Source organism: Sinocyclocheilus grahami, unplaced genomic scaffold, assembly GCF_001515645.1.
Source record: "Sinocyclocheilus grahami isolate Dianchi unplaced genomic scaffold, SAMN03320097.WGS_v1.1 scaffold279.1, whole genome shotgun sequence".
Taxonomy (NCBI): domain Eukaryota; kingdom Metazoa; phylum Chordata; class Actinopteri; order Cypriniformes; family Cyprinidae; genus Sinocyclocheilus; species Sinocyclocheilus grahami.
Window position 1 is genome coordinate 1,886,528 of NW_015505458.1, and position 22,285 is coordinate 1,908,812.

Below are 22,285 nucleotides of genomic sequence, written 5' to 3' on the forward strand. Positions count from 1 at the left end.
TGTGTTGTGACTTGTTTCTGTTGTGTTGCGTCTTGTTTCTGTAGTGACTTGTTTCTGTTGTGTTGCGACTTGTTTCTGTTGTGTTGTGACTTGTTTCTGTTGTGTTGCGTCTTGTTTCTGTAGTGACTTGTTTCTGTTGTGTTGCGACTTGTTTCTGTTGTGTTGTGACTTGTTTCTGTTGTGTTGCGTCTTGTTTCTGTAGTGACTTGTTTCTCTGTTGTGTTGTGCTAATTTTGTTGTGTTGTGACTTGTTTCTGTTGTGTTGTGGCTTCGCTTATTTCTGTTGTGTTGTGCTAATTTAGTTGTGTTGCGACTTGATTCTGTTGTGTTGCGGCCTGATTCTGTTGTGTTGTGACTTGTTTCTGTTGTGTTGTGCTAATTTAGTTGTGTTGCAGCTTGTTTCCATTGTGTTGTGCTGTGCTAATTTCGTTGTGTTGCGGCTTGTTTCTGATGTGTTGTGGAGATTTCGTTGTGTTGTGCACTACTGGGAAAACGTACAAAGCACTGTTGTTGTGTAAATGAATGGCCAAAACATTTAATAAGTTTTTAGTTTTTAGTTGAAAATGTTGTATAAACGCCCCCTTAGACCAACCACTGAACAATCGACTATTTAGGAATTAAATTTAAATTAAAATAGAACTCTGTTTTAGTTTAAAAATGCACTCAGCAACTAGTTTTACACATTAATAAATAAACAATACTCTCCAGATAATCTACATGGAGTCCACATGTGGAGATCACATGACCAGCTGAATAGTACTTGCTTTTTTACTGAGGGCACCTTAAAAGGCCCCCATCTGAGGGTTCAGATTTCACTAACCATCATACTCCTCATCCCAGTCCATTTGCTGTATGGAATCATTTTCCGAGTGTGAATGGGACGCCTTGCGATGTGGTAGGTTAGGGGCTACACTGCACACAGCCACAGTCTTCCTAAGACCAAATAGTGGATCTGGCATAAAGCTGCTGAACTCAGGCACGGAGCCTCGGTTGTTTCGACATTCTCCAGGAATGCTGGGCGTATAGGAGATGGGTCGCACTGGGACCTGCGGCGGGGTGTCCGGGCACGATACTTTTCGGGCTTGGTTGTATACGCAGGACCTTTGAATGTAAGAATCAACATCTTTGTACTTATCAATTACTTTATCACTCTTGTCAGGTTTGCAGGTTCCTTTCCACACTATTAAGAAAAACAACATCAAAACAAAGATGGCTGTCAAGAAGGCCAGCATTGCAACCAGTTCTCCAATCCAAGAGTTCCAGAACGAAGATACAACTTGGTTCCTCACTTCTGTGTCCATTTCACACAGTCTCCCGCTGAATTCCACCAAACAGGAACAGTTAAAGGACCCGTATGTGTTGACACAATGGCCGTCATTGAAGCAAGGCCTGTCCACACACTCATCAACATCGATCATGCACCTGAAATACAATAATACTCTGTCAGACATACTTAGGAAAAGTAATATGATATGTTCATAAGGATGATAAAAACAAAAGACCTTTCTCCTTTGAATCCCGGCTCACACTCACAGATGGGTCCATCAAGACCGTCTATACACTGTCCACCATTCTGGCATGGATTCTCCTTGCAGTATAGACCTATCTGACACCTGCAATCACACAAAGAGTGTTGGGTATACAGTAATTATGTCCCATTGACAGATTTTATTATCAAAAATTCACTGTACACTGAAAGTGCAGTACCTTTGACCTGAGTAGTGGCCCCTGCATTTACAGTAGTAGTCCAGGTTATTCTGGATGCAGGTTCCTCCATACAGGCAGGGGTTGGAGTCACAAGGGCTGATCTTGACCTCACAGTGAGTCCCAGAGAATAAAGTGCTGCATTTACAGACATAACCTGTGGGAATATCAGCGACTCAGAAATACAATAAACCAGTTAATATAGGGGCTAGCTAAAGATATATCTTGTACAGTGGAGTCATAAAGCACCAGCAAAATGCTTTGTTTATCTAATATTATATCTCTAGTAGGTAATTAAAAAAATAATAAAGTATAGTATAAAGAAGTATAGAATTATCTCTCTTTTAAATTTTATGGAAGCCCATTTCCTCCTTAGATAAATAAAATGTAACTGAGATAAAGTTAAAAATAAGAAGTACAGTCACATTTTGACAATTAAAGTCACAATTGTGACTATTTCTCAAAATGATAACTACATATTAGTTTGGGGTTGGTTAGATTTTTTAAAATATTTTTGAAAGAAGTTTCCTATGCTCACCAAGGTTGTATTCATTTGATTAAATACGGTTTAAAAAAAAACAGTACTGTGAAATATTATTACAATTTAAAATAATTTTAAAAAAAATGTAATTTATTCCTGTGATGGTAAAGCTGATTTTTTAAATTATTATTATTATTATTATTATTATTATTATTATTATTATTATCGATATCGAGGTTTAAAACTGTTGTGTTGCATAATATTTTTGAGGAAACCAGATTCAAGATTTTATGATTAATATAAAGTTAAAAATTTTAAAGTCAGTACTGTCACTTTTGATCAATTTAATGCATTATTTTTAAATATAAATATTACTTTTTTCAAAAAAATAACAAAAACTACTACCCCCAAACTTTTGAATACAATGTCACTTTCTATCTCACAATGAGAAAATCAGTGGGGTCATAGACCACTGGAGTCTAACAGTAATAATAAAATGTATATGAATAATAAATAAAAAAAATATTGTCTGCATTGATATTAATACAGATCCTGTAAGTATGATATTGTCATGAATCTATAGTATGTGGGGTTCAGTCTACCTCCACTCTGCCTCATTAAGCAGCTCCCTCCATTGAGGCAGGGATTACTGGCGCAGTCTGGAGATGGGAAGGAGACACAGCCAGGAGACACTCCAACCATGTCCTCAATGGCAACCCCTAATGGACCATTTGAGTCCAAGGACAGTCTCTGTCCATTAAACAGCACAGAGTCCATGCAGCCCTGTAGGCTGTCTGATACAGGCAGATTTCGCCTGAGTCTGGAACCGAAGCGTTGAGCGGGTCCACCCAGGACCACCTGGTCGCCCATGTTGAGGCAGTGGAGGGGACCGGGCGCGATGCCTGACGCAGAATGGAGCTGATCCAGAACCAGCCTGGCATAGTTACCCTTCACCTCAAGTTCTGCCATGTGCCATTGTCCATCATTCACCAGGACGCTGTGCACAGAAACTGTAGCAAGACCCCAGCCGCAATCAAACTGGAACTGCAGTCGGCCTCCCATGATCTGAGGAATACATGCAGACAGTATTAAAAAAATATAATGGTAAAATTCAGATGAAATGGAAAAATTATTTTGCTATCATTTAAAATACACTGCAGAAACATCAGCTTTTTGTTGGTCTAAACTGGCTTAAAATGGTTTAGTTAATCTCCAAGCCTGCCAACCACTCTAAAACCAACATTAAACACCACCTTACACTGGTTTAAGCTGTTTTCAGACTTACCTAGGGTTCAAGTATATTGTACTATACTTTTTTTTTATTTGATCAAACACCATGAAAATAAGGCATGATTTAATATTCTTTTATACCTCTAAAACGCTGTGGCCTCTTCCTCTGGCAAGCATTACCGTTCCTTCTCTTGAGAAAGTTTTTAACTTGAGCGTGAGCTTCACTTCTCTCATGCTTTCTCTCAGGCGATATTTAATGTAGCTGCTCTCACTAAATGTCATTGAAGATCCTCCTTAGAACAGAAAAAACAGACAAAACATGATTAGTAGCAAATTAATTAAAACATACAGATGACATTTAAGTTGGGATCCTGGTTGGTTTAGTCTGTTTTACACACCTTTAAAACTGGCTGTAATAATAAATGTCTTACTAAATAATTTTAAGCCATGGAAAATTGTAGGAAATGTCATGCACAGAATACCCATACTAAAATTACTGACTATGTTTCCACCACAATATCATACTGCATACACAAGAAAGACATAGTAACTATAGCAACACTGGAACTGGGAAAATGGCTTTTTGAAATGTTATATTGATTGATTTATTGATTGATTGATTGATTGACTAACTGGTAACTTAACGGACAGATTATAGTATAAGAGACCTGATTACAGTCACAACTCAATTTTGACTCTGTACTGTATTTTGCCTTTAGCTGCATAATAACTACAGTAATCGTATCTACAATAAAACTGTTATCAATTGGTAAGGGTTTTAAAAGATGAATGTTATTTTGGCAGAAATGTTACCATTATAATGTCTTTGTAATAGTAAAATACACGCGTTAAACCCAATAGTATCAATTACTCTGACAAAGAAGTATAACACATGTGGTTGTGGAAGATAATTATAACTGTTAAGACATTCTCCTTAAGGATATAATGGAGGATACCCCATTTCTCAGTTGAAGAAACTCACGTCTTTTATCTTGTGGTTGATTTACTGTTAAACACCTCATAGATCCTGCCCTCTGCATTAATTATAAAAACACCCTTGTGTTAAATTACGCGTGTAAACACTGCTCCACCTAATGATTAAATCTTCAAATAACTGAAAGTGAAGCCTATATTATTGTATACTTAATGAATGTGTTTACAATACACACACTTTAACACTAAATGCTTGCACATTATGTTTAATTGAGTGAGCAGGGAACAATTTAATCTGCACCAGTGATGTGTCTTTTAGATGACACTGTCTTCTCTAATAAGGAAATTAATTCACTGTTACCTGAGCATTTGACTTTGGCAGCACCTGTGCATACGCAGCTGTGTTTGTTTTCCTCAAAGCCTGACACACACTCATAGCCCTGAGGACATGGGCTGTTTTCACAGGTGGTTTTGTGCTTCAGGCACTTTCTGTCTGAAAATAGCAGGAGATTGAGGGGGGTGGAGTAAGTCCACATTCTGCAAATGTACACTTTAATTTTTTACAAAGCATCAATACACAATAATAATTTTGATAATAATTTTTACAAATATTTTTAGTTTTATGATCATTACAACTATAATTATTATTATTATTAAATATTTAAATAATTAATTATTGGTTTTATTAGGGAATATAAATAAACTCGTTTTTTTTATCAAACACCATGAAAACAAGCCATAATTTAATCATTATTATTATTAATAAATATTTGTAATAATGATAGTACATATAATAGTAATACTAAAATAAAATTTGAAATAAATAATAATAATATTATTATTAATGATAATAGTACAATTAATACTATTATTAATTCACCAATTAATCACGCCAAAATAAAAGTTTGTTTACATAATATATGTGTGTGTGTTGTGAATAGTAATATGTGTATATAAATACACACACATACATGTAAATATTTCTTAAATATATACATGTATGTGTGTTTATTTATATATATACATATAAATATACACAGTACACACACATATATTCAGTAAATACAAACTTTTATTTTGGTGCAGGTAATTTGACAGCCCTACTAAAAATATAATACAATTGTGGGGAAAAAACTTTTGTTTTTTTAAATATTACAATTCATAAACAACAACTTTACAGCTTACTGTATCCAGTTTATGACCGTAACATTGCATACCTGTGCACAGGCATTTGGCTGTCATGTGGTGTCTGGGTGTGCCATAGCTCACTCGGGCAGTGCTGTATGTGGCCATACTGGTCTGGTTAAGCAGCACCACTCGTCTGCACATGCTACCAGGACACTCAGAGCTTGAGCACTGACTATTCAAAACCCGCACTACATGTAGTCCTGTCATCTCTTTGATGGCTGCTCTGGAAGAGCTGAGCTTCTGAGAGAAGGCTTCCAACGAGCTGCCACCTCGTCCTGGTTTCTCAAAACACAGAAGAACATCCAGGCCATCGCCAGTTTCTGCAGACTGTAGACTGATCAACTGCAGGGCACCCCTGCGGACTCCGGCGACACTGCGCACCACTTTTTGGAGGTTTTTCCAGTGGTCCTGGATAAAATCTTCTGCAGCAATGCCAGCAAAGCGCACAGAAACAGAACTGTCCAGCATCTGCTCTGTGACCCGCAGCACGTTCACTGTGACACTGGCTAAGGCTGAGAAACGGCTGTCACTGACTGAGACATTAAGCTGGTAATGACCCACGTCCAAGCCTCCGCGGGCCAACAATCTGCCATCCGTGCCAACGACGGAGAACAAGCTGTGTGACTGTGGCTCCAGACTGAATGTGAGCGTGTCATATTCATCTTGATCTGTGGCGTGGACTTTGCCCAGTGTGCCTCCTAAATACTCATCTTCCAAGATCATGATGAAAACATCCAGAGAATGCACAGATGGAGGATACACACTCGTCTGTACTACAAGCACACTGACAGATGTGACTGATTTCAGTGGAGGCCTTCCATTGTCAGACACCTGAAATTACATACAGAAGATTTTCTTTTTAAATTTTAAACTATGGTAAACTAAGGCTCACAATAATTTTCATAAATAACCCTAACAAACATATATAATATGTGACAGAATATTTGTTAAAGTACATACAATTAATTCATATTTAAACATTCAACAATTAAAATTTTTAAGCAATTAATATTTTAAAATGAAAACGTGAAAATATAATATAATATAATATAAAATATCAGTGTCACATGATTCTTCAGAAATCATTCTAATATGCTGATTTGGTGCTCAAAAAGCATTTCTTTATTATAGTTTTAAAAAGGTAGGCTGCTTAATATTTTATACTGACCCCACATTTTTGAACATTAGTGCAAATTAAAATGTGAAATCATAATATTATACATGAAACATAAAATTGGTCTATAAGTTATTAAAAAGTATGTGTCTAACCACATTTTGCCAGTATTACAAGACTAATTTGGTGCTCAAAAAGCATTTATTTATTATAGTTTAATAAAGGTGGGCTGCTTAATATTTTTGTGGAAACCGTGATACCAGGTTGCTTAATATTTTATACTGACCCCAAATTTTTGAACATTAGTGCAAATTAAAATGTGAAATCATAATATTATACATGAAACATAAAATTGGTCTATAAGTTATTAAAAAGTATGTGTCTAACCACATTTTGCCAGTATTACAAGACTAATTTTGTTGCTCAAAAAGCATTTATTTATTATAGTTTAATAAAGGTGGGCTGCTTAATATTTTTGTGGAAACCGTGATACATTTCTTCAGGATATTTTTTTAAAATAAAAAAAACAGCATTTATTTGAAATAGAAATAATTTGTAAAATTACTTATATGTCTTTACTGCCATGTTTGTTGTTAATGCATGCATTCTTGCTGAATTACAAATATTATTATTATTTTATTTATTTTTTAATTGGGTCTTACTGACCCCAAATTTTTGAACAGTGGTGTAAAAAATGTAAAAAGTGACATCATAATATTATATATGAAATATAAAATTGGTCTATAAGTTATTAAAAAATGATGTGTCTAACCAAAATTCTGCCAGTATTTCAGGTCTATAGGGCTGAACATTGTGGAGAGGAAGACGGTACAAGTATTTTTACTTGCCTGCTATGACACTTGTTCAACACAAGAGGGAACTTTCAGCACATGACTCTACAAATGTCTGCATCATATAACATAATGAAATCTTCCACTAACCGGTGGAATCAAAGACTTGTGCATATTTATTTATTTATTTATTTTTTTTTTAGATTTACATAAATTAATGCTGTTTTCGGCCAACAAAGCAGGCCATCATCCTCTAATCACATAACATAATGAAATCTTCCACTAACCGGTGGAATCAAAGACTTGTGCATATTTATTTTATTTTATTTTATTTTTTTTAGATTTACATAAATTAATGCTGTTTTCGGCCAACAAAGCAGGCCATCATCCTCTAATCATGCATAGTTTGTCCAAAATGTCTAAGCCATGGAGCCTTACATTGAGCCCAAAGTGTTTGCAGGCCCTGGTTAACTACCTTGTATTTTTTTATGATTTCAGATGCATTTTTGCTTTGATTCAGTTGGTTGGTTGGGTTTAAGGCTATTATTTTCTAATTCTCAAGAGGAAAATTAATACTTGGGGAACCCTATTCTGATAAAGAAGTCACTGTTGCACTCTATCAGTGAGGGTCCCCTGGCTATTTATTTGGGACCCACCGGGGTCCATAAAGTTCAGTTTGAGAAACACTGCTGTAAGACTCTCCTGAAGGCCTACTACACAACAAACAAATGAAAAAAGCTCACTTCTCACCTGCACTTGAAGTATATGCTGACCCTTTCTCAGTGGTCCAGTTGTCTTTGCCACACCCTGCTGATCTATGATGAAGGGGCTTGTTTCTTCACCCTTCAAAATCCTAAAGGAGAAAGGAGGTCCATTTTGGGGGGAGTCGTTGTCTGTCACATTGAGCTGTAACACAGCGACCCCTGAAGGCAGATTCTCCTACAGAAGAGAGAAAGATATCCAGAATCACTCCAAAAGAACTGAGAGATTATAACATCACCTCTCACTGAGAACTCAGGCATGGAGTTTAGGAAAGAGAGTGTAGGATTTAATTTGCTCTACTCTATGGAAGAGTGTGGTCTTGCCTGGATGATGAGACTGTAGTTAGCCTGAGAGAAGACAGGGGGATTATCATTCACATCAGACACGGTCATGTTGATTGCAGCGCTGTCGGATTTGGGGGGATTTCCACTGTCGGAAGCCAGAACGGTCAGCATGTAACTCGCTACCTAATTTAACCGAAATGAAAAAGGCAGAAAAGATGGAGACATCCTTGGCTTTTCCGAGGAATTAGGAACACTGCTGTCAAGGCCTGTGAAGATGTAATGAAGGAGGAAGACGTTATTCAAAAAGCATTACCTTTTCCCTGTCCAACTGATGGGCCAGTCGCAGTTCACCACTGACTGCATCCATGATGAATGGACACGTTTGGTTGTTGTTCTCAATGGAATAGCGGATTCGGTTGTTTAAAGGCCCATCAAAATCATTCGCAAGTACCTAAGGACAGGGATCATTACACTTAATGAAAATCTGTTTATCTCACATAAACCATATGCCACACATTTATATATTGGTGTAGCAACACAATCAAAACATAATTTCATCATTTTAACTAGATTAATGTGGTGCCTGCTCACCCAGAACTCGCTGGCATAATGCCAGGGTGTTGTTCTGTGTGTTTTTAGCATCTTACTATTGAGGTCCCGAGGTCTGGGCCTCTTTATTTTTTCCAAGGTATGTATAATTAATAAATAAATAAATATTAACTCTACTTTGGTGCTTCAAAGGATATCGCACAACGTCAAGATAGCCAACTTTCTAATGATCTGCCTCAGTGGTCTAAAAGCACTCATCAATGTCAAGATGTTTAAGACTACAGAAGGCGGGTTTTATTTTTCACAAAGGCTGCTGAGTCAAATTCCAGTGCAACTCTTCGGTTGATGGCCATAAAGTGTGAGATAAGATGCAAGAAGCTAAACAGTTAATATTTGATCACTGTTTTGCGATATAAATGTTAAACAACTCAGATACTGTATAATCAGGGATGCAAACTAACTTTTGTCTAATTTCTCCTTTTGAATTGAATATAGGCTATGATTTACGTTTACATATTATTAACAGCCGTTTTCAGCATATTATGCATAAGATTAATAGCCTAATGAATGTGTACATATTGTGAATGAATAAAAAAAAAACGATATACCTAGTTTTCAGTAAATTTATCTGTCGAAGAAAATGTTTCATAAAACATGCATAAAATATCAGTTGACCCTATGTGAAAAGCACTGAGACTTTGAAAACATGTATTAATTCAGGAAAGAAACATGTTGCTGAAGCAATCTGATCTTAGATGCTCATACAAATTCATAATATAAAACACATTTCGCTTATGTACTGTTGGAGACACATTTCTATAATTCAAATCCAAAATGATGAAATGACGTATAATTTGACTAAATTATTTCACTAAATTATTTTTGATATACAACCCTTTTGTATATCCAGTTTGTAGTGTAAATCATTTATTCAAATATTTAACCTGATTCTGATGTTTAAGAATCTGTTTTCTGAATAACAAACAATTTATGTTACTACCCACTGACATACTTTTAATGCTTGTTATATATAAAACCTCCATTTTTGGACCTCAGTATTTATAAAAACTTGTGTATGGCCCTGGATGTCATTAATGCTTTTCTGCATTTTACTATGTGGTTGTTGGAGTATTCTGGGGTCTTAAGTAGGTTGTTATGCAGAACTGGGGTGTGTTTCCCAAAAACAACTATGGTCGCAAGTTCTGTCGTTACCAATAGAGTTCAATGGAACTAACGAACATAGTTAGATAACGATGCTTTTGGGAATCGCACCCCTGGCTAGTAGGTTGTTTAGGGGCGTTTGCCATTATGGTGTTATATGGTTAATAAGGTGTTCCGAATGTTCAGGCATGTTGCTATGGGGTTGCTAGGGTCTCTGCTGAGAAAAACAGAAAAAAAACAGCCTTAGCTGGTTGGTTGGTTATAGCTGTTCATTGCTGGATTAGAGGCTAATTTTAGAGGGGTTCTGACCACTTCTCTAGCTGGGCAAGCTGGGAAACCAGCTAAAAACAGCTGCTTCCGGATTAGGGGTGTTCTGTTTGTTTGGGTTTTTATCTGTGAAAATGCTATGCTGTGACAAATAAGTGGTTGTAAAATTGTTGAATATAAAAACAGAGCATATTGTAAAGTGTAAGTGTAGAGAGAACCTGAAACATAACTGCCATACATACTGCAAAACATAACTGCCCACACTATGGACCACTTCAAAGATATGGTGTAATTTAATGCAAACACATGCAAAACACTTACCGTCAGCACTGTGCTCTCAAGTTTGGTGTCCTCACTGACTACAGCCGAGTAGATCTTCTGGCTGAACACAGGGCTGTTGTCATTGATGTCAAGGAGGTGAACAGTAACAGTAGCTATGTCACTGAGTGACTCTTTCCCTCTGGCGGTGGCCTTCACTGTCAGGTAGTGCTGTGGAGACACCTCATAGTCCAGCGGCTCCATCACAAAGATGTCACCTGCAGACACAAACATTCACTAGATCCCCAAAGCCACAGTAGAGTCACATCATCAGAGGGGAAACTGTGTGTGTCACCTGTCTGTGAATCAATTCGGAAAGCTCCTTGCTCATTGCCGCTGGTGATAGAGTATGTTGTCTGGGAAGACATTTCCCGGTCTCTGCTTGCAGCAAAGACATTCAGAAGCTTTGTCCCTATCGTAACATCCTCAGGTAGTGTGGAAACGTATTCCCTGTGCTCAAACGCCAGTGGATGGTCATTAGCATCCAGCACCGTCACCACCACAGAGCTGAGAGAGGACAGTCTATGAGGAGAGCCATGGTCTGTCGCTCGTATCCTCAGCACATGTGTGGCCTTCGTCTGTCTGTCCAGGGACCTTTCTAAACTGATAATTCCTGAGCTCTCCTCGACTGTAAACAGACCTCCGGCAGAGTCCTCAAATGTGTAACGTATTTTACCGTTCATCCCTGGAGATAAAGAAAGAAGAAAGAGTATTAGGAAAGGTCAGTTCTGGAGGTCTGCATTAGATTTCTGATGGCCCGTATTAGATTTGTGGCAGCATGGGACTCGGTCTCTGATGTGTAGGATGGGAACAGGTGGTTGTTGGTGGAAGCAGCCTGCTTTAAAGTAGTTTTTTCCCCCGAGTTTTCAGTTCCCTGTAGTGTTTTCTAGCGTTCATATTTCTGTGAATCATTGAAAAAGTCAATTTAGTCTATTGAGTGTTCACAGAAGCCCCACTGAAAGCCCTTTTTTATAGCAAAAATTTAGTTCAATTTTTTTGTTGGTGAACAATATACCATTTATGAATGGTTGTTTAAATAGCTTAATATGCCAAAGCTGTGATGCTGTGGGCTATATAAGAGGTGTCGGCTCCCACCCCTCAAACCACTAACTATAAAAAAAAAGTTGTGGGTTGATCTTGTTAAATTTACAATTAAAAAAACAAAAACAAAACAAAAAAAACAGGCACCTGTGATGAAAAAGGCATGATGAATCAGGGTTCATTGTAAGTGGCCTGTCCATAAAAACAAAATATGGTAGACTGTGCACTTGGTCATAAACAGTAGTGTAACACGAAACTACAGAAAGTGTAACACGAAACATCCCAATGTACGTTATGATGACAAAAGCAAGAAATAAAACTATTTGAATAAAAAAATAATGATGTCTCACACAGAGACTTCTGAGAATGTCCTTTCACAGTTTTTCACGGTAAACTATATGTTAATTCACAGATTTTACTTCAGTTTAACTGTAAAATTACATGCGATGTTAAACTATTAACAGTTTTCACTGTATATGGTCAGGTAACTTACAGTTAACTCGGTTAACAGGTTTTTACTATAGCATTTTTACATTTCTTCTCTGAATAATATAATTACAAACCTTTTGTTTACATTTTACAGTGCTACTTTCCTGAAGGCAAAAAAAAATGTTGAACAGATCATTAGTAAATTGTTTAACTAGTTGATAGGCTGAAGTGATATTAAAATGTAAGTTGTAAATGTTTTACAGTATAATCTTCTCAAAAGACCCATGCAGTATGTGTACCTTCAGTGACCCCTTTATAAACCTTCGGCTTTTGGCAACAAAAATACATTTCAAACTTATTGTAAACAAGAGAAACAGTGATTTGTGCTGTGATTTATGCTCTTTGTGATTAAATTCATGATATTTCATGACAAAAACGCAGCCTCAAATAAAGACACAGAGTAAACAAGTTCAAAAATTAGACTTAAATTGAGTGGGTTGAAATGATAACATTTTCTGAGAGTGTCCTGACTTGCAACAAAACCCAAGGGATGCAAAAACGATATGATCTGATTGCTTCTTGTTGGGTTAATTTGCAGTTTATATACAAATACATACTTGTTCATATGCTCATTAGTGCAATGAGAGCAGACCTTGTTGTTGGTGTTGCCCGGTCGTCCAGCCTAATTGCCTCTGACTAATTAACGACTATGAAAATCCTATGATGACAGCTGAGTGAATTGAAATTAATCACTTCACAATCTCCCATCCAATCAGCAAATGCTCCCAAACACATCTTGTTGATGGTAATTTCTGAAAGAACCACTAATTACAAGACATCTATCCGGGTAGTTGTTTACTTTAGTCATTAGTGCCCACAATAGTGTTTGCAAGACAGACAGGCAGTTTATATACAAATACATACTTGTTCATTAGTGCAATGAGAGCAGACCTTGTTGTTGGTGTCGCCCGGTCGTCCAGCCTAATTGCCTCTGACTAATTAACGACTATGAAAATCCTATGATGACAGCTGAGTGAATTGAAATGAATCACTTCACAATCTCCCCTCCAATCAGCAAATGCTCCCAAACACATCTTGTTGATGGTAATTTCTGAAAGAACCACTAATTACAAGACATCTATCCGGGTAGTTGTTTACTTTAGTCATTAGTGCCCACAATAGTGTTTGCAAGACAGACAGGCCTTCAAGTGACCAAGCTTTAAAGAGTAATGATGTGGAAGAGAATGGAAAGCGTGCCCGTAACTTCATCTGACCAAAGAAGACGGACATCTCGCCATCTTCTAGTGTTGAGACTGAAGCCCAGATGGACAAAAATAATTGAAATGTTACAAATTTGAAGATCAAACAAGCAACAGGCACTTGAGATGTTACAAAGGAGAAAAAAGTTATCTGAACTTTAATTCCGAGGCAGAAAGTTCAAATTATCTGCAGAGTGCAGACCACTGCAAGAAAGTAATTGTTACCTTCGCAGGGAGCAAAGACAATTGTGCACGAGGAGCAAAGATTATATTCAATTGTTCTATTGTCAGAGAACGCTACACACTGAGTGAAGATGAGAGTGATGAAATGCCACACAGAGCAAAAGATGGCACAGACTAATAACTACTGATGCAACAACTGCTTCAATCAAGATACACACTGCTGGAACAATAGAACAAAGAAGACGGACATCTCGCCATCTTCTAGTGTTGAGACTGAAGCCCAGATGGACAAAAATAATTGAAATGTTACAAATTTGAAGATCAAACAAGCAACAGGCACTTGGGATGTTACAAAGGAGAAAAAAGTGATCTGAACTTTAATTCCGAGGCAGGAAGTTCAAATTATCTGCAGAGTGCAGACCACTGCAAGAAAGTAATTGTTACCTTCGCAGGGAGCAAAGACAATTGTGCACGAGGAGCAAAGATTATATTCAATTGTTCTATTGTCAGAGAACGCTACACACTGAGTGAAGATGAGAGTGATGAAATGACACACAGAGCAAAAGATGGCACAGACTAATAACTACTGATGCAACAACTGCTTCAATCAAGATACACACTGCTGGAACAATAGACTACAATCTAACAAATTGTTCTTCATGATTGTATGAGGGAGTTTGCACAAACAACAGAAATTGTCATGTTGAAAAGTTGTTCATACCAATATCTGCATCGAAGGCCTCTAGTCGTGCCACGTATGTCCCAGGTTGTGTATTATGAAAAATACTAATGTGATGTTGGTCAGATGTGAATTTGGGGGCGTTGTCATTAACGTCATCGACAGTGATGAACACAGAAGCTTGGCAGAAACGATTGCCTCCGTCCATTGCACGCACAGTTAAGTTGAACACATCTGTCATCTCTCTGTCCAGGGTTACCAGTGTTCTCACTGCCCCTAGAAGACAAATATGAATAGATACACTACTCTTGAAAGGTTTAGGGGTCAGTATGTTTTAAAGAAATTAATACCTTTATTCAGCAAGGATTCAATAAACAGATCAAAAGAGACAGTAAAGACATTTATAATTTTACAAAATATTTCTATTTCAAATTAATGCTGTTCCCTTGAATTTTCTATTCATCAAGGGATCCTGAAAAAATCTAACACAATTTACACAAAAATATTAAGCAGAAACTATTTTCAACATTAATTATAATAACAAAACTTTCTTGAGCATCAAATCAGCTTATTAGAATGATTTTTGAAGGATCATGTGACACTCAACACTGGCTGCTTTGCCATCACAGGAATAAATGACAATAAATTACATATAATACAACAGAAATGTCACATTTATAACTTTTTTTTTTTTTTTTCTATTTATTTCTGATCAAAATAAATACAGCTTTAGCGAGCATAAGAGATTTAGATTAACAAATATAAAAAAAAAAAAATTTAAAACTTGAAAAAAAATCTTACCAACCCCAAACTTTTGAACAGTAGTTTTAATTTAAAACATTTATATGTACTCTTTAAACATGCTGGCAAGAGAAGGATGGAAACACTCTTTCCTTGCCATTGTCATGTTTGGCTTTTTGCTTTTTGGGGGGTTTTAAGGGACTGTTCAATGTAAAGCGGATTTGGAACAATAGGTATTAGGAAAATTGCTATTCACATTACACACTGAACGCATTAAAGTCGATACCGATCGGGAATGATAAACACAAGGTTGTGGGCTTGAACCAGGCAAGGAGTGATCAATGAGCTACTGCCATTATGTCCTTGAATCAGACACTTAACTTCTTGCTTTAGATAAAAATGCAGGCTAAATGGCTATATATTTCCCATTTGCTCATTTTACCTGTTTTGGCATCAATTGTGAATGATTCAGCTCCACTGCCACTCAGCTGGTACGTGATTTCCGCATTTGACTGGATATCTGCATCAGTGGCTGAGACTTGAAGAATTTGTCTTCCAACAAGAGCATCTTCAGGAACAGTTTGAGTATACACATCCTGAGAACAAAAGTGGATTTCAGTTCAAACTGACACTGCAAAAGTCAGTCTGTAAAAAAGAAATTCTCTCTGAAAAATGTGTCTATGCGTAATGTGTCTAAAATGTATTAATTCAAAGTTCTCTGCACAGTTCAGAATAAGAGCTCAGGGGCTAATGAATATACACAACATGCCTTCTCACAAACAGGACTGTTGTCATTTGCATCGAGGACAGTGATCTCGACGGTAGCCTTTGTCTCAAAGGTTCCATCGGTGGCTGTGATGTTTAAAAGATAGAAATCTCTCTCCTCCCTGTCCAGGGTTTTGCTGACAGTGACCACCCAAACACCATCTGTGTGCTTCACATCAAACAGGCCCTGCGGGTCTCCACCTGAATACATTAAACGAGGAAAAATTTACTTTGGTCTAATCAGAAATATTTAATAAGGAGATTAGCAGTCAAATCATTATGCGTTTAGCATCATTTTAAACAGCTTGGGGATTCCTTGTATTTCTAGCTGCATACAAGATACTAATCAGGCGATGTAATGAAACTGAGGACAATAACAAGATGCTCTGAATATCTCTAATCAGCTTCTGTCTAATACAGAACACTCATATACATATCATAGATTATTCATAACATCCAGCAATTGAGTTTCTGGCGTTAGCTCTGTAATACCTTTGCTAACTATCCAAAGGTTAATAAATAAATACCTCACAAAATTACCATGTTGAAATGCAAATACCAATTTCCTTAAAGGGATAGTTCACCTAACCACAAAAATTTGGTCTGTTTCGCACACAAAAGTTATCATATGGCTTTAGACAAAGTGTTTCAAACTGGTTCTGGGGGCTGCAAAGGGATTTTAGGCGGTCAAGAAGGAAAAAAGGGGGAAAAAATTGACACAATGTATTTTTAGGGTTGTCAAATATAAAGGGATAGTTCACCTAAAACTGAAAATGCTGTTCATGATGCATAATATTTAACTCACACAATATAAACATCTTAAATTAAACTGTCTTTATATTTAGGCAAGCGTTAATTTAGATGACCAATGATTTGAGGAACACTGTATGGTTTGATTTCTGGGCAGTCTGAACTATATGGACATTCTTCTTTTTAGATTACAGGAACAAACATGTCATTACGGATGCCTGTTTCCACCACTGAATAAAAAATAAAAAAGGTAATTGCGACTTTTTATCTCTCACTTATGACTTTTCTTTTTGCACTGCGAGTTTACATCTCGTGATTGCGAGATATATACTCGCAATTCTGACTTTTTTGTCTCAGAATTGTGAGATGTAAACTCGCAAATCTAACTTTTATCTTTTTCAAAGTTTCTCTCTCACAATTAAGATTTGTTTCTCAAATTGTGAGATTAATTGCGAGTTATAAAGTTCAATTTTGAGGGAGAATGCTGTTCCCTTGAATTTTCTATTCATCAAGGGATCCTGAAAAAATCTAACACAATTTACACAAAAATATTAAGCAGAAACTATTTTCAACATTAATTATAATAACAAACCTTTCTTGAGCATCAAATCAGCTTATTAGAATGATTTTTGAAGGATCATGTGACACTCAACACTGGCTGCTTTGCCATCACAGGAATAAATGACAATAAATTACATATAATACAACAGAAATGTCACATTTATAACTTTTTTTTTCTTTATATTTAGGCAAGCGTTAATTTAGATGACCAATGATTTGAGGAACACTGTATGGTTTGATTTCTGGGCAGTCTGAACTATATGGACATTCTTCTTTTTAGATTACAGGAACAAACATGTCATTACGGATGCCTGTTTCCACCACTGAATAAAAAATAAAAAAGGTAATTGCGACTTTTTATCTCTCACTTATGACTTTTCTTTTTGCACTGCGAGTTTACATCTCGTGATTGCGAGATATATACTCGCAATTCTGACTTTTTTGTCTCAGAATTGTGAGATGTAAACTCGCAAATCTAACTTTTATCTTTTTCAAAGTTTCTCTCTCACAATTAAGATTTGTTTCTCAAATTGTGAGATTAATTGCGAGTTATAAAGTTCAATTTTGAGGGAAAAAATATTTATTTTTATTTTTTATTTATTTAGATTTTGTAAACTCTGGGGGGAAAAAATCTGAATTGTGAGTTTATATCTCGCAATTCTGACTTTATTTCTCAGAATTGTAAGTTTATATCACGCCATTCTGAGAAAAAAACATTGAAGTTGCAAGATGTAAACTCGGAATTGTGAGAAAAAAGTCAGAATTGTGAAATAAAACATTGCAATTTCCTTTTTTTTTAGTCAGTGGCAGAAACAGGCTTCCATATATCACATAGCATGAGGGAGAGTAAATTATGACATTTATGGTGATCTCTTCAATCTTATGAATCTCACTGGTTTCACTTAGTAACAAGGACAGTGTACCTGTGATAAAGCAGCTGAACCTCCTGTTGACCTCCTCACTGTCAGAATCAGTATAGCTGAGAATAGTAACAACAGAGCCTGGTGTGGATTCATCTTCTCTCACAGTGCCTTTAAAAACTGCTTCAGGAAATTTTGGAGGGTTGTCATTTGTGTCCACAACTGTCACTTCTACAACAGTAGTGCCTGTCATCTGTAGCCCTTGGGCTTGGTCTGTGGCCAGCACTGTGATTCGATATCGGTCTGTCTTTTCTCTGTCTATCTCGTTGAGGGTGGTTATCCAGCCCGACTCACTGTTCACTGCAAACATCTCCAGAACGTCAGACCGCTCCTGGATTTCATGCAGAGTATAAGTGACCTGACCATTCAGCCAGGAATCCAGATCGGTTGCCTTGACCTGCACTATAGAAGTCCCTTTCGGTAGGTTTTCAACAATATATGACTGGTAGGGGTAAGACTCAAATTGTGGGCTATTATCATTGACATCCTTGAGATGGATACTCACATCTATAACTGAGACAATTTCCATCCTATATTCAGCATCTCTGACCTGCACTGCAAGCTGATAACGTTTAATAGTTTCATAGTCTAGTCTTTTTGTGAGTGTAAGCTTTCCAGTACTGCTGTCAATAGCAAAGACATCATCTTTGTTACTCTCAGGAGTGTTCCCGCCAACAAGGCTGTAGATCACAGGCCGCTTGTTCTCGGTTTGGAAGATATCCATCTCACTTCCGACAGCCAGGTCTTCTGAAAGCTCCAGCCACAGTGACGGCTCTGCAAACTTTGGGATTGATGTTTCAGGGGGGACTATTCTAATTGAAACGGGAATAACAGATTGCCTTGGTGGGCTTCCAGAATCTTTAGCCTTCACAAGAAAGGAATAGAGGCCATTTTCCAGCCCAATTAGACTCTCCTTTGTGACAATTGCACCACTAAGTGGATTAGTTTCAAAGTGCCCTATATCAGAGTCAATAGTGTAAATTATGTCAGCATTACTTCCGTCATCTTCATCTACTGCAGATGTTTTGATCACTGTCGTACCACTGGGAGCATCTCCTGGCACAGTAACTTTATATTCTGAAAGCCTGAATTTGGGTGAATTGTCATTTACGTCAGAGAGAGTTACAATAACAGTACAAAAGCTTAATCGACCACCGCCATCTTGAGCCATTAAACTGATGCTAATTGTTTTCTCCTCTGGGTTTTCTCTGTCAAAACTCTCTACTGTGTAAATCCGGCCATCATTGTTGATGGTAAATTTATCCCTGGCGATATCATTTACAATGAATAATGTCAACTGTCCAAATATCCCTGGGTCTTTGTCAGTGGCTTCAACTTGTCCAACCAACGTACCAACTGGAGAGTTCTCAGCGAGCTCAATAACATACTCATCCTGGGTAAATGATGGGCTGTGGCTGTTCTCGCCCATCATATAGATGTTTGCCTCAGCAGTACGTCTAAAAACACCATCAGTTACTGACAAAATTAAGCTGTAGAAGTGCTCAAGAGACTGTTGGCTGAAGTTGGCAATCACAATTTGTCCACTTGATGCATCAATGGCAAAGATATTGTTGTCATTTCCAGACAAAATAGCATACTCAAGCTGACTGGTTCCATGGCTGTCAGCATCATATGCTTTAACACAGGTCACAAGCTGCCCTGGAGAAGAAATCTTGCTTATTGTGGCATTATAAAGCTGGTGTGCAAAAACAGGTGGGTTGTCATTAAGATCTGTTACATATATGATCACTTGGACCTCAGCAGACAGCTGAAATGCTCCATGGTCAAGTGCTTTTACAATAAGTTCATGCTGTGATTGGGTTTCGTGGTCCAATAGTCCTGCAGTCCATATGACTCCACTCTCAACATCTATTCTGAAGTGATCTGAAGTGGCTCCATCCTTTTCATACAACTGATAAAACAATATTGCATTGCTTCCTGTGTCAGAGTCCATGGCTACCACTTGTAGCACCGAGGTTCCAATTACAGCAGATTCAGAGATACTGATGTTATACACTGCCGCTTCGAATTTGGGTGCATTGTCATTGACGTCTTCCAATATGATATCTACAAAAACATCAGAGTTGGCCCCAGTTAAAGAGTCTGTCGCCTGGATGCATAACCGATATGCAGGATGAGCCTCATAATCCAATGGCCGGATGACTTCAATGAGTCCTGAATTGAAATCAATGTAGAACTGATTGAATGGGTTTCCCCCACAGATGCTGTAGACTGTACAAGGACCTGCAGATTGATTGGCTACGACTTGCAATATAGATGTACGTTCTTGCACATTCTCAGGGATTTCAATCTCGTAAAAAGGTCTTTCAAACATTGGTGTAGCTTTGTTTACCACTGAAATAACAACCTCTGCTTTTGAAAACAGTGGTGATTCACCTCCGTCTTGTGCGGTGATGTTAATGACGAATTTGCCAACGCTTTTGAGCTCAAGAGGTCTCTTAAGAGAGATTTCTCCAGAAGGGCTTACCTGAAAATATTTATCATGTCCTTTCAAATGGTACGTAACCTTTGCGTTTCTGCCCATATCTTTGTCCACGGTGGTCACCTTCCTGAAAACCGAACCCACGGTTTTGTCGATTGGAACAATGACATTATAGGGCTGATCTACAAAGACGGGGACATTATCATTCACATCTTCAATGTGCACTCTCACAAGCACGTGGGCGGTACTGTTTAACTTTGGCTCTTTTGTAACCTCCACAAAGATTTCGAACAAATCCTGCTCCTCACGATCAAATGGGATGCCTGTGGAGAAGAGCACTCCAGATGTGCGACCCATTTCAAATTTGCTGTTGGGGTTGAGAATAGAATAAAACAAAGGTTCATTGACTCTATTTCCAACTACAGAGAGAATTGCCAGGGTTTTCTTCTCTGCTGAGTTTTCCTGCACATAGGCGGTGAAAATTTCCTGAGTAAACTTCAGATTGTGACCTTTATTTTCTTTAACACTAACTTTAACGGTTGCAGTGCCAGTAAAGCTTCCATCAGAGACTTGGATTGTCAGTCTGTACCTGCTCCGCAAATGTGTGGCATTTTGCACAAAAATATCACCTGAAGTTGGATCAAGCATGAATTTGTTCCCTATGTTGCCATCTACAAGTTCAAAGCGCAGTTTGGTGTCTGGCAGTGAGTCCTCATCTGTAGCCTTTACTGTTGTTACTTTAACTCCTTTGTAGGTTGGAAGGAGGAGTGTTGTCTCATATGAATCCTGAGTGAATTTTGGAGTACAATCATTGATGTTAATGACGTATATAGTCACATTGGCAGTGTTTCGAGCAAACAAACGTGGCATTCCAGTGTCATGGACCTGGACTCGGAAGACAAACACCTTTCTCTGCTCGTAATCCAGATTGCTGAGAGTTTGAATAGCTCCGGTCCCAGAATCGATAGAAAAATAGTTATGAGCAAATGGCTCCATAATCTCATAGACAAGCCTGCCGTTTGAGTGCTGATCTGCATCTGTTGCACGAACAACAAGCGGAACATTCTGAGAAGTCAGAACTACACTTCTGACAATGGCTGACTCACTGATGAGGCCAGTAAATTCAGGTTGAGTGAAAACAGGAGCATTGTCATTTTCATCTTTTAAGTGAATGTTTACTGTGACACTGCTTGACCTTTCAGCCATGTCTGAACCTTGCACAATCAGTTTATATGACGAAAGGGTTTCAAAGTCCAGTTTTTTCCGTGTGATGACAGCACCAGAGTTTGGATTGATGTCAAACGCGCTGTTCACATTTCCCTCTTCGATCTGATAGTAGATGGTTGATTGACTGAAGGCTGAAGCTAAAGTTACAAAACTCCCAACAGGGACAGATTCACTGACTTCAGCTGATATTGAACTGAAGGGGAACTTTGGCTTGGTATTATCCGAAATAGTGACCATGATCTTGGCGGTTGTAACCACACTGAGAGGAGGTTCTCCTTTATCTGATGCTTTAATTACCAATTCATACTGGTCTTTGTATTCACGATCAAGTTCTCTTGCAACTGTTACAATGCCTGAAGAATGATCAATGTTGAAGGAATTTCCATAATTTCCTATACCATCAGAAAGAGGGAAAAGATGCATTAAGAAATATTATAATTGCGTTGATCATCTCACTGGCAATTTATACAGCAATTCTATCTGTATAAAGAATACAGTGTTAATA

At 37.6% G+C, this 22,285-nt stretch overlaps 1 protein-coding gene across 1 annotated transcript in view; it reads right to left on the minus strand.

Annotated features, from left to right (window-relative positions):
- The window catches only part of fat1b (FAT atypical cadherin 1b), a 43,468-nt gene that overhangs the window by 4,839 nt on the left and 16,344 nt on the right, over positions 1 to 22,285 (minus strand). The window contains exons 11-26 of the mRNA XM_016292002.1: positions 18,114 to 22,172; positions 15,884 to 16,080; positions 15,557 to 15,710; positions 14,416 to 14,649; positions 11,078 to 11,467; positions 10,786 to 11,000; positions 8,801 to 8,938; positions 8,527 to 8,670; positions 8,192 to 8,380; positions 5,566 to 6,367; positions 4,710 to 4,841; positions 3,557 to 3,708; positions 2,788 to 3,250; positions 1,708 to 1,861; positions 1,503 to 1,613; positions 821 to 1,422 (exon numbers count right to left, since the gene is read on the minus strand). Coding sequence (XP_016147488.1) covers positions 821 to 1,422; positions 1,503 to 1,613; positions 1,708 to 1,861; positions 2,788 to 3,250; positions 3,557 to 3,708; positions 4,710 to 4,841; positions 5,566 to 6,367; positions 8,192 to 8,380; positions 8,527 to 8,670; positions 8,801 to 8,938; positions 10,786 to 11,000; positions 11,078 to 11,467; positions 14,416 to 14,649; positions 15,557 to 15,710; positions 15,884 to 16,080; positions 18,114 to 22,172 — 8,136 coding nt within the window. The remainder of the gene's footprint in view (positions 1 to 820; positions 1,423 to 1,502; positions 1,614 to 1,707; positions 1,862 to 2,787; positions 3,251 to 3,556; positions 3,709 to 4,709; positions 4,842 to 5,565; positions 6,368 to 8,191; positions 8,381 to 8,526; positions 8,671 to 8,800; positions 8,939 to 10,785; positions 11,001 to 11,077; positions 11,468 to 14,415; positions 14,650 to 15,556; positions 15,711 to 15,883; positions 16,081 to 18,113; positions 22,173 to 22,285) is intronic.